This window comes from Octopus sinensis, linkage group LG29 (genome assembly GCF_006345805.1).
Source record: "Octopus sinensis linkage group LG29, ASM634580v1, whole genome shotgun sequence".
Classification (NCBI taxonomy): domain Eukaryota; kingdom Metazoa; phylum Mollusca; class Cephalopoda; order Octopoda; family Octopodidae; genus Octopus; species Octopus sinensis.
The window spans coordinates 9905336-9920276 of record NC_043025.1 but is presented as its reverse complement, the minus strand read 5'-3'; the positions used below and the strand labels follow the sequence as shown (position 1 = coordinate 9920276).

The window sequence follows — 14941 nt, the reverse complement described above, 5'->3', positions numbered from 1 at the left end:
GGATGAATCAATTACATTCATCATCATCATCATCATCATCATCTTCGTTTAGCATCCGCTTTCCATGCTAGCATGGGTTGGACGGTTCAACTGGGGTCTGGGAAGCCAGAAGGCTGCACCAGGCCCAGTCTGATCTGGCAGAGTTTCTACAGCTGGATGCCCTTCCTAATGCCAACCACTCCATGAGTGTAGTGGGTGCCTTTTACGTGCCACCAGCACAGGTGCCAGACGAGGCTGGCAAACGGCCACGATCGGATGGTGCTTTTTATGTGCCACCGGCACGGGGGCCAGGCGAGGCTGGCAATGGCCACAATTGGATGGTGCTTTTTATGTGCCACCGGCATGAGGCCAGCCGGGTCGGCACTGGCAACGGCCACGTTCGGATGGTTCTTTTACGTACCACTGGCATTGGTATAACAGCTGCAATTTCCATTGATGTTGATCGATTTCGATTCAACTAGTACTTAATTTATCGACCCCTAAAGGATGAAAGGCAAAGTCGATCATGGTGGAATTTGAACTCAGAACATAGCGACTGACAAAATATCGCTAACCATTTCACCCAGCATGCTAATGGTTTTGCCAGCTTGCTGCTTTAACCCCTTACTATAGGCAAATGCTCTAAAATTTTAGGGGAGAGGGCTAGTCGATTACATCGACCCCAGTACTCAACTGGTACTTATTTTATTGATGAAAAGCAAAGCCGACCTCGGCGGAATTTGAACTCAGAACGTAGCGGCAGACGAAATACCTATTTCTTTACTACCCACAAGGGGCTAAACACAGAGGGGACAAACAAGGACAGACAAATGGATTAAGTCGAATATATCAACCCCAGTGCGTAACTGGTACTTATTTAATCGACCCCAAAAGGATGAAAGGCAAAGTCGACCTCGGCGGAATTTGAACTCAGAAAGTAACAGCAAACGAAATACCTATTTCTTTACTACCCACAAGGGGCTAAACACAGAGGGGACAAACAAGGACACACATACCTTGGTGAAAGTGGTTGAGCCTGAAGCCATCAGAATCTGGCGGACACGATTGTGGAAGCGGTTCATCGACTCCTCGTCGACGCGCAAAAAGCACTGTGCCGTCCTCTCTTTGGTCACTTCGTTTTGCAGGTTCCACACGCCATCGCGGTGGGTGAACTCCTCATGGGTGGTGCGGCACTTGGGCAGGATGCGACATTCGAAGCCCGACATGTTGAACAGTAGGTTCGGGTTGTCCTTGCTGTAGACTGACACGAAGCTGTTGTCCCACTGGATGGTGGTGACGGAGCGCGGCAGTCGGTTCTTGATGTCCCAAAACACAGCTCGACCCCTAAAATGAAATCGAGAGGGTGGGGGAGGAAAATATGCCCCCACCAAGAGCAAATCAAACAGATTCTTGGAGAATAGTCACACACACACACATCACATGATCATATGACTCTTTTACTCTTTTACTTGTTTCAGTCATTTGACTGCGGCCATGCTGGAGCCCCGCTTTTAATCGAGCAACTCGATCCCGGGACTTATTCTTTGTAAGCCCAGTACTTATTCTATCGGTCTCTTTTGCCAAACCGCTAAGTGATGGGGACATAAACACACCAGCATCGGTTCTCAAGCGATGTTGGATGGGACAAACACAGATGCACAAACACATATATATATATATATATATACCAAATCCACTCACAAGGCTTTGGTCGGCCCGAGGCTATAGCAGAAGACACTTGCCCAAGGTTCCACGCAGTGGGACTGAACCCGCAACGATGTGGTCGGTACATCACTGGGCACAATGCACTTTGCATTGTATTATCTTTTGAATGACATCACCCCACTGGCTAAGCAAGCAGGCCAACACTCCTTACTGATCAAAAGGGGGATTGGAGCAACATGAAATGAAGTGTCTTGCTCAAGAACACAACACGCTGCCATGAGCCTTCACACACACACACACACTCACACAGTTATATTTTACTTACTTTTACTTTTTACTCGTTTCAGTCATGTGACTGCGGCCATGCTGGAGCACCGCCTTTAGTCGAGCAAATCAACTCCAGGACTTATTCTTTGTAAGCCTAGTACTTATTTTATCGGTCTCTTTTGCCGAAGCGCTTAGTTACGGGGACGTAAACACACCAGCATCGGTTGTCAAGTGATGTTGGGGGAACAAACGCAGATACACAAACACACACAAACACATATACACACATATATGTATACATATATACGACGGGCTTCGTTCAGTTCCCGTCTACCAAATCCACTCACAAGGTTTTGGTCGGCCCGAGGCTATAGCAGAAGACACTTGCCCAAGGTGCCACGCAGTGGGACTGAACCCGGAACCATGTGGTTGGTAGGCAAGCTACTTACCACACGGCCACTCCTGCGCCTATGAATATACTCATACTCACATACGTACACACACACATATGCATATACAGACACACTCACACATACATACACACAGATGGCACTGTCATCATACACACACACACACAACAGCAACCACTAGCGCCACCTACAACAATCACAGAGAAGATACTCACAAGTTGACATCGTGTTTCATCAGTCTCATCCGAGAATCCCGTGGCCAACACTTCTTATTGTTGTAACCGACAATGTTTTCGTTGTTGGGGTCGGGGTGTTCAGTGAGGTAGCGCTGGATGAGGTCCCTAGCTTCCTCTGCAGTGAACCTATATAAAAATAACAATGACAGTGAAAGAAAGAGAGAGACAGAGACAGACAGACAAAAATAGACAGTAAGTGCATATGTGCATACACGTGCACATATGCAGCACAAAAATCACACACGAGTAGAATAACACTTCACCATAAGCTCTTCGTATTTGTTATTTTTTGGGATCTTTTCGGTTTGACCGGCAGTTTTTTAAGATAATTTCCACGTAACTAAACACTTTTAAACTTCGTAAACTGGTAGAATGCGTCAAAATAAAACATTTTTTTTCTCTTGGCTTTATTGAGAAAATTCTATGGTTTGTAAGATATTTGTTGTTTTTTTTCTTCTTCTATTTCTGCAATTTCAACCAATCAATGATGTCTATTGAGGTAAAAAAAACATTCTGTGCCGTCAGCTCTGTCTGGCACCTGTGCGGGTGGCACGTAAAAAGCACCCACTACACTCACAGAGTGGTTGGCGTTAGGAAGGGCATCCAGCCATAGAAACACTGCCAGATCTGACTGGGCCTGATGCAGCCTTCCGGCTTCACAGACCCCAGTTGAACCGTCCAACCCATGCTAGCATGGAAAACGGACGCTAAACGATGATGATGATGATGATGATGATGAATATGTCCCTCATTTAAGAAACAGATTGGGTTTATTTACATAAAGTCGGTACCTTTTTACAGTCAGATGCACAGTGTACAACACTGACCGTGGTGCCTTTATACAGCTAGGTGGACTGTGTACAGCGTTGAATTTATCTCTAAACAACTAGACAGAAACACAGATATCTCCCCGTCTGCAGGTACTTACCTGAAGAATATATGGATCCTGTCAATATAACGACAGAACAGTCTTATTGGATGGGCAGTCTCTGTAGTCACATCCTAAATAAAAGACAAAGAAATATATATATATTAACACTGCAGGGACAAGGGTCAAAAACTTGACCATTTCTCTAATCTTTTAGTTAACAGGATTGTAGTTGTTGTCACTGTGGTGGTGGTGTGGGACAGAGGAAGAAGAGATGCAGAAGGGAGGGAGGAGTAAAAAGGCAGAAGTGGAGGTGAGATAGACAGAGGAAGAGGAGATGTAGAAGGAAGGCAGGGGGAACAAAGCAGAAGTGGGAGGGACAGAGGAAGAGGAGATGCAGAAGGGAGGGAGGAGTAAAAAGGCAGAAGTGGAGGTGAGACAGACAGAGGAAGAGGAAATGTAGAAGGAAGGCAGGGGAAAAAAGCAGAAGTGGGAGGGACATAGGAAGAGGAGATGCAGAAGGGAGGGAAGAGTAAAAAGGCAGAAGTGGAGATGAGACAGACAGAGGAAGAGGAGATGTAGAGGGAAGGCAGGAGGAACAAAGCAGAAGTGGAGGGACAGAGGAAGAGGAGATGCAGAAGGGAGGAGCAAAAAGGTGGAGGTGAGACAGAGGAAGAGGAGATGCAGAGGGAAGGCAGGAGCAAAAAAACAGAAGTGGGAGGGACAGAGGAAGAGAAATAGAAGGAAGGAGGGGTAAAAAGCAGAAGAGGTAAAAGAGGAAAAGGAAAAGGAGAGAAAAGCAGAAGCGGTGGGAGGGACAGAGGAAGATGAGATGCAGAGAAAAATAGAGGGTGTAAAGAAGGTGATGAGGAAGAGGGAGAAAGTACAGAGGAGGGGGGGTGAAGGGATGAGGAGAAAGTTAGTAGTAACAGTGGTGGTGGTGGTGGAAATAGTAATAGGGGGCAGGCAGAGAGGTAGAATAAAAGAGCTAGAGAGTCAGTCACCTGATATGTAAGGAAGTCATTTGGCATCTGTGGGGGTCCGGCCATCTCGCTGGCACGGTGCAGGCCCAGCACAAGCAGGTCCATGACCAGTCCATAGAACTGGACAATGAATGAGGAGAACTGCAAGCCTCGGATGATGCCGTACGAATTTGTGTGGTTCATGTCCTGAAAAAGAAAGAGAGAGAGATAAAGAGAGATACACGAAGATTAGAATCATAAAGAATACATCATATTGTTGTTGTTGATATTGCTGTTGTAGGCTCTCATTTGTCTATAAGAAACAGGTGGTACAGAGAGTTGCTCAACCAACTTCACACACATACATACATATATATTTCTTTATTGCCCACAAGGAGCTAAACACAGAGGGGATAAACAAGGACAGACATACGTATTAAGTCGATTACAACGAACCCAGTGCGTAACTGGTACTTAATTTATCGACCCCGAAAGGATGAAAGGCAAAGTTGACCTCGACGGAATTTGAACTCAGAACGTAGCGACAGACGAAATACCTATTTCTTTATTACCCACAAGGGGCTAAACGTAGAGGGGACAAACAAGGACAGACAAAGGGATTAAGTCAATTACATCGACCCCAGTGCGTAACTGGTACTTTATTTAATCGACCCCGAAAGGATGAAAGGCAATGTCGACCTCGGCGGAATTTGAACTCAGAACATAACGACAGACGAAATACCGTTAAGCATTTCGCCTGGCGCACTAACATATCTGCCAGCACGCCGCCTTTCATACATACATATATAGGCATGTGACCTAGTGGTTAGGTCACAGTCCCAGGATCTTAAGTTCGATTCCTGGACCAAGTAGCACATGGGTGGGACAGTCTGACAGGAGCCGGCCAAGCAGAAGCCTGCACCAGGTTTCTGTGACTGTTTTGGTAGGATTTTTACAGCTGGATGCCATTCCTAACACCAACCGCCCAGCAGAGTGGACTTAGTGCTTTTTACATGGCACCAGCACAGGTGAGGTCAGTTGTGGCAAGGTTTTTACAGCAGGATGCCCTCCCAAATGTCATTTTACAGTGTGGACTGGAAACTTTTTAAATGGCACCTATATATTGACAGGGTCACCAAGTAACTGCAAGACAAAAATCTTGAGAGGGGAGGGGTACATATATATATCTTTCCTTTTTTAACTTATTTCAGAAGTTAGCGGTCATGCTGGAGCACAACCTTCAAATTTTTAGTCGAATGAAACAACCCCAGCACTTAGCTTTTTAAGCCTTATCCTGTTGGTCTCTTTGCTGAATCACAAAGTTACAGCAACATAAACAAACCAACACCGGTTGTCAAGCAGTGGTGGGGGGGGGGGCAGACAAACACAAACACATGTATACAATGGGCTTCTTTCAGTTTCCATCTAACAAATCAACTCCAAGGCTTTGGTCAGCCCAAGGCTATAGTAGAAGGAATTTGCCCAAGGTACCATGCAGTGGAACTGAACCTGGAATCAAGCGTACACACACACCCACACACAGACTAGGGTGCAGTGCAGAAGGTTGCCAACCCAGTGCCGGATCTTATCGGTTTGAACGGCAGTTTTTAACATAATTTCCACGTAACTAAACACTTTTAAACTTCGTATACTGGTAGAATGTGTTTAGAAAACATCTTTTTCTCTTGGCTTTATTGAGAAAATTCTATAGTTTGTAAGATATTTGATGGTTTTTTTTCTTCAATTTCTGCAATTTCAACCAATCAATGACGTCTATTGAGGTAAAAAAAAAAACATTCTGTGCCATATGAATATGTCCCTCATTTAAGAAACAGATTGGGTTTATTTACATTTGTGAAGAAAAAAAAGATACCCTTTCCCCCGACCCCTAACCCTAAAACAGATTGAAATGCAATAGATCGATACTAGGGTCATAATTATGGGTGACAATTTCATATGACACCGCTAGAAAAAACTGCCGGTCAAACCGAAAAGATCCCCATTGCCTTATCAAACCCTCATCCGTTTCCTAGGGACCTTACCTTGTAGTTGATTACGACGTTATTTTTGGCCGTCATGTAATCAGCAATGTTGTGATCGACAATCAATCGTAGAAGTCTGTTCAATAAAGTCAAATCGATTTTCTCGTACATTTTCTCAAATTTAGACTCCAGTAGCACGTTGCATTCACCTTCCGCCGTGTCCCAGACATCTTGGAGGTTGTTGATACCTGGTGGTGGTGGTGGTGGTGGGAAGAGAAATGGAGACCAATTAATAGAGAAAGGGAGAGAGGTTAAGAGAGAGAGAGAGTAATTAAGAGAAAGAGAGAGCAGCTAATAGAGAAAGAGCAACTAAGAGAGAGGCAGAGAAGGAGCAGGTGAGAGAGAAAGAGAGAGCAAGAGAAAGTACAAGTGAGAGAGAGAGGGAGCAACATAGAATGAAGCTAACAGAGAGAGAGAGAGCAGGTAAGAGAGAGAAAGAGCAAGTTAGAGAGGGAGGAAGCAAGACAGAGGGAAGTTAAGAGAGAAAGTAAAGAAGTGGGCGTGACCCAGAGGGCGGAGAGGGGGTAAGATAGAGATAAGCTAAGAGAGAGAGAGAGAAAGGAGAGAGTGAGAGAAAGGAGAGAGAGATGAGAGAGGAGAGAGAGAGAGAGAAAGGAGAGAGAGAGAGAGAGAGGAGAGACGGAAGAGAGAAGAAAGAGAGAGAAGAGAGAAGAAAGAGATAGTAGAGAGAGACAGGCTTCTTTCAGTTTCCGTCTACCAAATCCACTCACAAGGCATTGGTCAGCCCGAGGCTATAGTAGAAGACACTTGCCCAAGGTGCCATGCAATGGGACTGAACCCGGAACCATGTGGTTCGTAAGCAAGCTACTTACCACACAGCTACTCCTACACCTATGTATGTATATATATATATATATATAGAGAGAGAGAGAGAGAGGGAGAGAGAGAGACAAAGCACTTACCCTGACACCATTTGTATACGAGAAGGGGTGGAGGCTCCGTATCTGCTGGTTTGATCCACTGGGGGAAGAGACGGCGTTTGTCAGCTTCATACCAGAGGTATTGGTCAAGGTAGGCATCGGTAATTTTCTCAAGTGGTTCCACATCATAGACCGGCACCAGGTGGCTGTACAGGTCCATGAATTCAATACCCACCTGGAATGGTGAGGGTGGTTGTTATTTAACAATAGGATTTGTAATGGTTAGTAAATATATAATAATATAATAAAAAGCACCATCCGAATCGTGGCTGAAGCCAGTGCCGCCTCGACTGGCTTCCGTGCAGGTGACACGTAAAATGCACCAATCCGACCATGGCCGATGCCAGCCTCGCCTGGCACCAGTGCAGGTGGCACGTAAAAAGCACCCACTACACTCACGAAGTGGTTGGCGTTAGGAAGGGCATCCAGCTGTAGAAACATTGCCAGATAAGACTGGAGCCTGGTGCAGCCTTCTGGCTTCCCAGATCCCCGGTCGAACCGTCCAACCCATGCTAGCATGATGATGATGATGAATAGTAAATATAATACATCATCATCATCATCATCATCGTTTAACATCCGTTTTCCGCGCTAGCACAGGTTGGACGGTTCGACCGGGGTCTGGGAAGCCAGGGGCTGCACCAGGCTCCAGTCTGATCTGGCAGAGTTTCTACAGATGGATGCCCTTCCTAACGCCAACCACCCCGCGAGTGTAGTGGGTGCTTTTTACGTGCCACCTGCACAGGTACCAGGGGAGTCTGGCATCGGCCACGATTGGTTGGTGCTTTTAACATGCCACCGGCACGGAAGCCAGCCAAGGCGGCGCTGGCATTGGCCACGTTCGGATGGTGCTTTTTATGTGCCACCGGCACAGAAGCCAGTCGAGGCGGTGCTGGCATCGGCCACGTTCCGATGGTGCTTTTTAAATATAATATAATAGTAAATATAATAGTTAATGGGGATGGTGGTTGTTAGTTAACAATAGGATTTGTAATGGTTAGTAAATATATCAGTTTGTTAATTAATTAACTTCTGTCTGTGATCATAACAAGCCACACATATACACACAGCTGGGCAGACACATGTACAGACATACAAACATGATTGTCCATATACATACACTCACCTGACGAAATGCACATACGTACACACACAATTGGTTAAACACATACAGATGCACATACACAGAGGCATATGCACACAGTTGGCAAGACAGACACACACTCACACATATCAGGCATTTGCCATATTCTGAACGCCTTACATCCCTGGGCATGGACATAAACACACCAGCATCGGTTGTCAAGCAATGCTAGGGGGACAAACACAGACACACAAACACACACACATACATACATATACATATATACGACAGGCTTCTTTCAGTTTCCGTCTACCAAATCCACTCACAAGGCATTGGTCGGCCCGGGGCTATAGCAGAAGACACTTGCCCAAGGTGCCACGCAGTGGGACTGAACCCGGAACCATGTGGTTGGTAAGCATGCTACTTACCACACAGCCAAAAAAACTAGAAAAAAAATTGATAAAAGGTGTTTTTTTTTAAAATTTTATATATATAGTATCAAAAATGGTTGTTACCTCTTTAAAGGCTCGCTGCGTCAACAAGTGACGTTTGATACGAGACAGGGCCTCGTGAGGGTTGTCATAAGCCTGTTCAATGAGGCCAAGTTCTTCTCTCTGGGACTGGTTCAGACGGCTCTTCACACTGCCAATTAAAATGGGTTCACAGTAAGTAGCATGCTTGTGGATAATGGGAATTATACAAGAGATGACATCTTTTAGAAGTGGTACGTTTTCGTTGGTGCAGTATACATGTGTGAGATTCAAGAGATGAGACAAATGTAAACAAATGACTACACAACCACTTCTGTCCACAGAGAGAGTCTATAGGCATTTGTTTACATTTTTCTTAACTATTGCATTAAGCACACAGCAAACTATACTACTACAACTGATGGTTTTGCATATATATATATACTTTTTATCTTATATTAAACTTTTTAATACTTTTTGATAGTTATATATATATTTTTAAAAAATAATAAAATATATATATATAAAAATTTATAAGTATAAATTCATAATTTAAAATTTAAAAAAATTTTTAACTTTAAATTTAAATAATCTAAATTTTGAATTTTATATTTTATATATTTTGTATATTATATTAATTAATTTTATTTCTGTTTTGGTTTATGTTTTTCACTGTTTTATTTGCCTAATAGTGGTTTTATCTCTAATTTTATATATATATATGGACAGATAGATATACACACAAATATACATAAACATATATATTTATACTGATTTATATAGCTGTGTGTGTGTCTGTATATATATGTGTATATATATATATATATATATATATAATATTGTATGTGGAGTCTCATTTGTAGTAAATAGAAATAAACAGTCTTTGACTGCTATTTCTAATTTTTCGGTATGTGGCTAAGCAACCTGGTGCCTGCCGCTTTTATTTATATACAAGAATATATATTGAATTTTTTTTATAAAAGTTCCAAGCGTTAATGGTTATATTTACATGCCGAAATCTACCCGTAAATAACTGTTGTTTTTTTCTAAAAAAAATATTGAAACTATTATTTACTCTTATTATATATATATATATATATATATATATATATATATATAGTATACTAGCCATCTCAATATGGCTAACCACTAGGGGTGAGTGTTACTGTAGCTTTTTAGCCCCAGGAGATCATCGTCTCCAGCTGGCTTTACACACAATTTCTGTGCCCTTATGATATTTGCAAAGGAGACGATGATCTCCTGGGGCTAAAAAACTACAGTAACACCCACCCCTAGCGGTTAGCCATATTGAGATGGCTAGTATACTTTACGTTGTCGAGCACTTACTGTTTACATCTCACTCAGAGATTTATTATTGCTTATATATATATGTGTATATATATATACACACAGCCAAATGAGTGTTCAACAATTTCTCTGCATTCCTTACCTGTAAGCTTCTTTCAGTCTCTCCAGGGCAAGGATCAGTAATTTGGTGTCGTGTTTGTAGGACAGCGGGGGGAACGGAATTGGTGAGAAGCGTCGGCTCTCCAACCAATGTACGGTGGTCGTGTAAATAGCCACAGCTTCTTCAGCGGTGATGTAAGGACCGTCCTGAAGGAGAAAATCAAACAAGAGTTATAGATACAGATATATATATTTTTTTCTTTTAATTGTTTCAGTCATTTGACTGTGACCATGCTGGAGCACCGCCTTTAGTCGAGCAAATCGACCCCTGTGACTTGTTCTTTGTAAGCCCAGTACTTGTTCTATCGGTCTCTTTTGCCAAATCGCTAAGTAACGGGGACGTAAACACACCAGCATCGGTTGTCAAGCAATGCTAGGGGGACAAACACAGACACACAAACATATACACACACACTTATATATATATATGACAGGCTTCTTTCAGTTTCCGTCTACCAAATCCACTCACAAGGCATTGGTCGGCCCGGAGCTATAGCAGAAGACACTTGCCCAAGGCGCCACGCAGTGGGACTGAACCCGGAACCATGTGCTTGGTAAGCAAGCTACTTACCACACAGCCACTCCTGTGCCTATGTATATATATTCTTTTATTCTTTTACTGGTTTCAGTCATTTGACTGTGGCCATGCTGGAGCACTGCCGTCAAAGGTTTTTTAGTCAAAGAAACTGACCTCAAGACTTATATTTTGTAAGCCTAGTTGTCATATTAATCTTTATTGCAGAACCCCGAAGGTATGGGGACGTAAACATTGAGATGGGGTCTTACCTTCAGGTAATTGTGCTGTCGTTCTTGTTCCGCCTTCAGGTAGAGTCGAGTGAGACGTCCAAGGTTCTTCTTGCACACAGTCTTGTCAACCTAGAAACAACACAAATTTAGAAAATGCAATACATACATGCTATGTGTGTGTGCATGTGTGTGTGTGTATGAGGTTTTTCACGCTGACTACTGATAATTTCTTTTAAAGATTTTATCCTCAATTGTTAATTTATATTTTTCACCGGAATAGTTCAATACTGAATTTTTATTCCGACTAGGCAATTTGTTACCGAAATGCATTGCGAAAAAGCCCGCCATTTTCATAGATATGTAAGGATAAACATTCGTACATGCTACGACGATTTCTACGGTTGGCTATCGAGTTTGTAATGTTATGTTTTCTCTTATATTTCTTGAGTTTGTTGCACTGATGAACATGAAATGCATATTCTGCATTAAATGCGAAATCACATGTGATATGTAACTGAATTCTTTTTTAAAATGATGTGTTTTGAAGTTTTGCATTCGGTAAAATTTTGTTTATTTTTAGTAGTTTTGACCGCATTGGTCCCTCTTAGCGTGTGGTATCTACGAATAGTAGTACCCTCAATATAATATAAATGAATATTTTCAAAGAGGAAGAATTTACGGATTTTTTCTCTTACGAGGTTTTTCACGCTGACTACTGATAATTTCTTTTAAAGATTTTATCCTCAATTGTTAATTAATATATATATATATATAAACAACCTCCCACATACTCAGAAAAATAAGTAAACTAATAAAGACAGAAAAAAACATGAAAACAAGATTGCTGGAGAGACAATAGTAAGGGACAAACAGACATACCGTGGCACCACGTCGGATTCTCTCTCTGTTGTAGTGGGCTGTGTTGGTCCACCAATCCGCTTTGGCCTTCACGTATCGGAGAATCATGTTTTCAATGGGAATGGGGAGGCCTGGAACCTTGTCGCCAAAAGAACAAATAATGTATACATAAATATGTGCATGCATGTGTGTTTGTTTGTATATGTATATATATATTTCACAAACCAACTTTCTTATCTATATATATATATATGTAGGTCCCGGGTTGATTCGGGGTTAACCACAGTAAATAAGGTACTCAATACATAGCAGAGTAAAATTAATTTATTATATAGAAGGAGCTTCTACAGGACTAGAACTGTTTCATTCAAGAGAAATCTTCAGGAAGAAATCCTGAAGATTTCTCTTGAATGAAACAGTTCTAGTCCTGTAGAAGCTCCTTCTATATAATAAATTAATTTTACTCTGCTATGTATTGAGTACCTTATTTACTGTGGTTAACCCCGAATCAACCCGGGACCTACATATATATATATATATATATATATATATATATATAAAGTTAATCCAAACAAGAAAACAAAAACAAAAAAAAACAAGGACGTGGAACAAATTAAGTATTATTGGACGCTCAGGAAAGAAGGGAAGAAGGAGGGTTTAACGTTTCGAGTGGAGCTCTTCGTCGGAAACATACCATAAGGAAAGATCCCGAGAAGGGAAGACAGAGGAAAAAAAATCGCCAGTGGTACAGACAAGGTCACATGTATGTATATATATATATATATATATATTATATATATATATATAAAAATCAGAAAAAAACCTTTTATCAATTCAAAATGAACAATTAAATTACACCATCTAGAAAATTACATATAATAGAAATATTAAATATAAAATAACAATAATATACCGATAATTAAGTGCAAAATAATATAATAATTTATTTATTATTTATTATTATTTTGCACTTTACTTAATCATCGGTATATTATTGTTATTTTAATTTTAATATTTCTATTATATGTAATTTTCTAGATGGTGTAATTTAATTGTTCATTTTCAATTGATAAAAGTGGTTTTTTCTAATTTTTATATATTATATTTTGTGAAATTTGATTTAGTATTTCTAAATTGAATTTTTCCCTGTAATTTAGGAATAATATTCCCTCAAATTATTATTATTATTATATGTGCGTGTGTGTGTGTGTGTATATATATATACACTAGTGTGTCAGAGAAGCCAGGTCATACCTGTAATAAACCCAATTCTTAGATATGGATGGGTGCGTTCAACCATGAACGAGGCAGCGGGAACAGCAACACCATTGATAGTGAGTGTAGGGACACCTAACCTGGACAGATGGGCCGAAAGTGTTAGCGATCAATGTTCAGATGGATCACCATCTGTAATAAACTTGTGTCTGTTGAGGGGAGGGCTTTGCAGATGTAATCCCATGGCCATTGTTGACCAAAGAGGGTCTTTACTCTTCACCCTTTATATGCGTAGAAGGAACTTACTTATACAAATGAAGAACACATTAAGGTTTGGCTAATTTTCAAAGTTTTAACACAAATGAGTCAAGAGAAAGTCACATAAATAAGTATATCTCTGTATGTACATATACATGTATCGTAACTGACCCAGGTTTTGAACTCATAGATACAAGACAAATCACAAAACTTAATACGTGACTGTACAGGCAACACAAGTCTCTCTGTTGAAGTTGTTGATCAATTTTACTCCTCTTGGCAGCTTGATCCAAAGCTCTATCTGCGACGAGTTCATCTCAATCGAAGGAGAGGGGCTTTCTCCGTCCGGGTTGCGGATCCGTGGAATAAGCTGCCGGACGAGATGGTGAAGATGCCGACGACCGCTCGGTTCAAAGTCTCCCTTGACCACCAGTGGCCTGAACTCTTTACATGAACACCCTCCCTGTACATAACTCCATGTCCCCCTACATGGCCTTGCTTTTTTGCTTTTTGAGCCAAAAAATCAACTAACTAACTAACTAACATTAGCTGTGAGAGTGAAGTCTTGAAAAGACTTGGGTGTGCTGATGTAGTTGTGGACTCACTGGACAAAGGGTGTTTGGTACTGCCAATATCTGAAAGAGGAGGACAATGGTTCGGGTCTAAAGGTTTCTGGTCCTCTCCATCTTGCTCTACAGCTATGAGACTTGGACACAATCTAGGGCCCAAAGAGCCACCTGAACCCCTATGGTGCTGCAATGCTTTACTATTGGTTGGATTTACAAACAGGATATCTGACCAGGAGACATAAAAAAAAAGGTTGGCTATGAAGTCTGCTGTTTGAGGAAATAATTCAGAATAAAATATAAACAAGAAAAAGAATAAGAAAGAAGGTAACCAAACCTTCCAAGGAATATTGGCCTTCCAACAGCGCCAGGCTTCACTGAGATGCTGCAGAATGGTTCTGGCTTTGTTCTGCTTGATTCCTTCTGGCATCATGTCGAGGATGTCGTGCATGACCTGGAGGTGGGGAAGGCAGGAGGGAGAGAAAGAGAATTTATTAGTACCCATTAGTATCATCGCTGTCGTGATGGTCACCATCACCACTACCACCACCATCGTAATCGCTCGGAACAGACACTCAAACACCTCCACCAACGCATCTACCTCCCTCAAGAATCTCCGTAGCTGCTAAAGCCACCACTACTACTATTACTACACTTACCACTATAAACCAGTCGCCATGACTACCACCATGCACCACAACAATCAACAGTTTACCATCACCACCATTGTCCCTGCCAATACTATCATGCCTACCACCAGAACCACCAAAACTATCACCACTGCCACTATCGCCACCACCACTACAATCCACAAAGCTGCTACCACCATCACCACTACAACCCACACAGCCACCACCAACACTACAATCCACAAAGCTGCTACCACCATCACCACTACAACCCACA

General features: G+C 41.8%; 1 protein-coding gene across 1 annotated transcript in view; it reads right to left on the bottom strand.

Moving 5' to 3' along the window:
* The window catches only part of LOC115226076 (pre-mRNA-processing-splicing factor 8), a 64084-nt gene that overhangs the window by 23848 nt on the left and 25295 nt on the right, over nt 1-14941 (bottom strand). Inside the window, exons 15-25 of the mRNA XM_029797050.2 lie at nt 14373-14489; nt 12018-12134; nt 11178-11267; nt 10375-10538; nt 8970-9096; nt 7353-7545; nt 6430-6617; nt 4430-4594; nt 3486-3559; nt 2537-2683; nt 996-1323 (exon numbers count right to left, since the gene is read on the bottom strand). Coding sequence (XP_029652910.1) covers nt 996-1323; nt 2537-2683; nt 3486-3559; nt 4430-4594; nt 6430-6617; nt 7353-7545; nt 8970-9096; nt 10375-10538; nt 11178-11267; nt 12018-12134; nt 14373-14489 — 1710 coding nt within the window. The remainder of the gene's footprint in view (nt 1-995; nt 1324-2536; nt 2684-3485; nt 3560-4429; nt 4595-6429; nt 6618-7352; nt 7546-8969; nt 9097-10374; nt 10539-11177; nt 11268-12017; nt 12135-14372; nt 14490-14941) is intronic.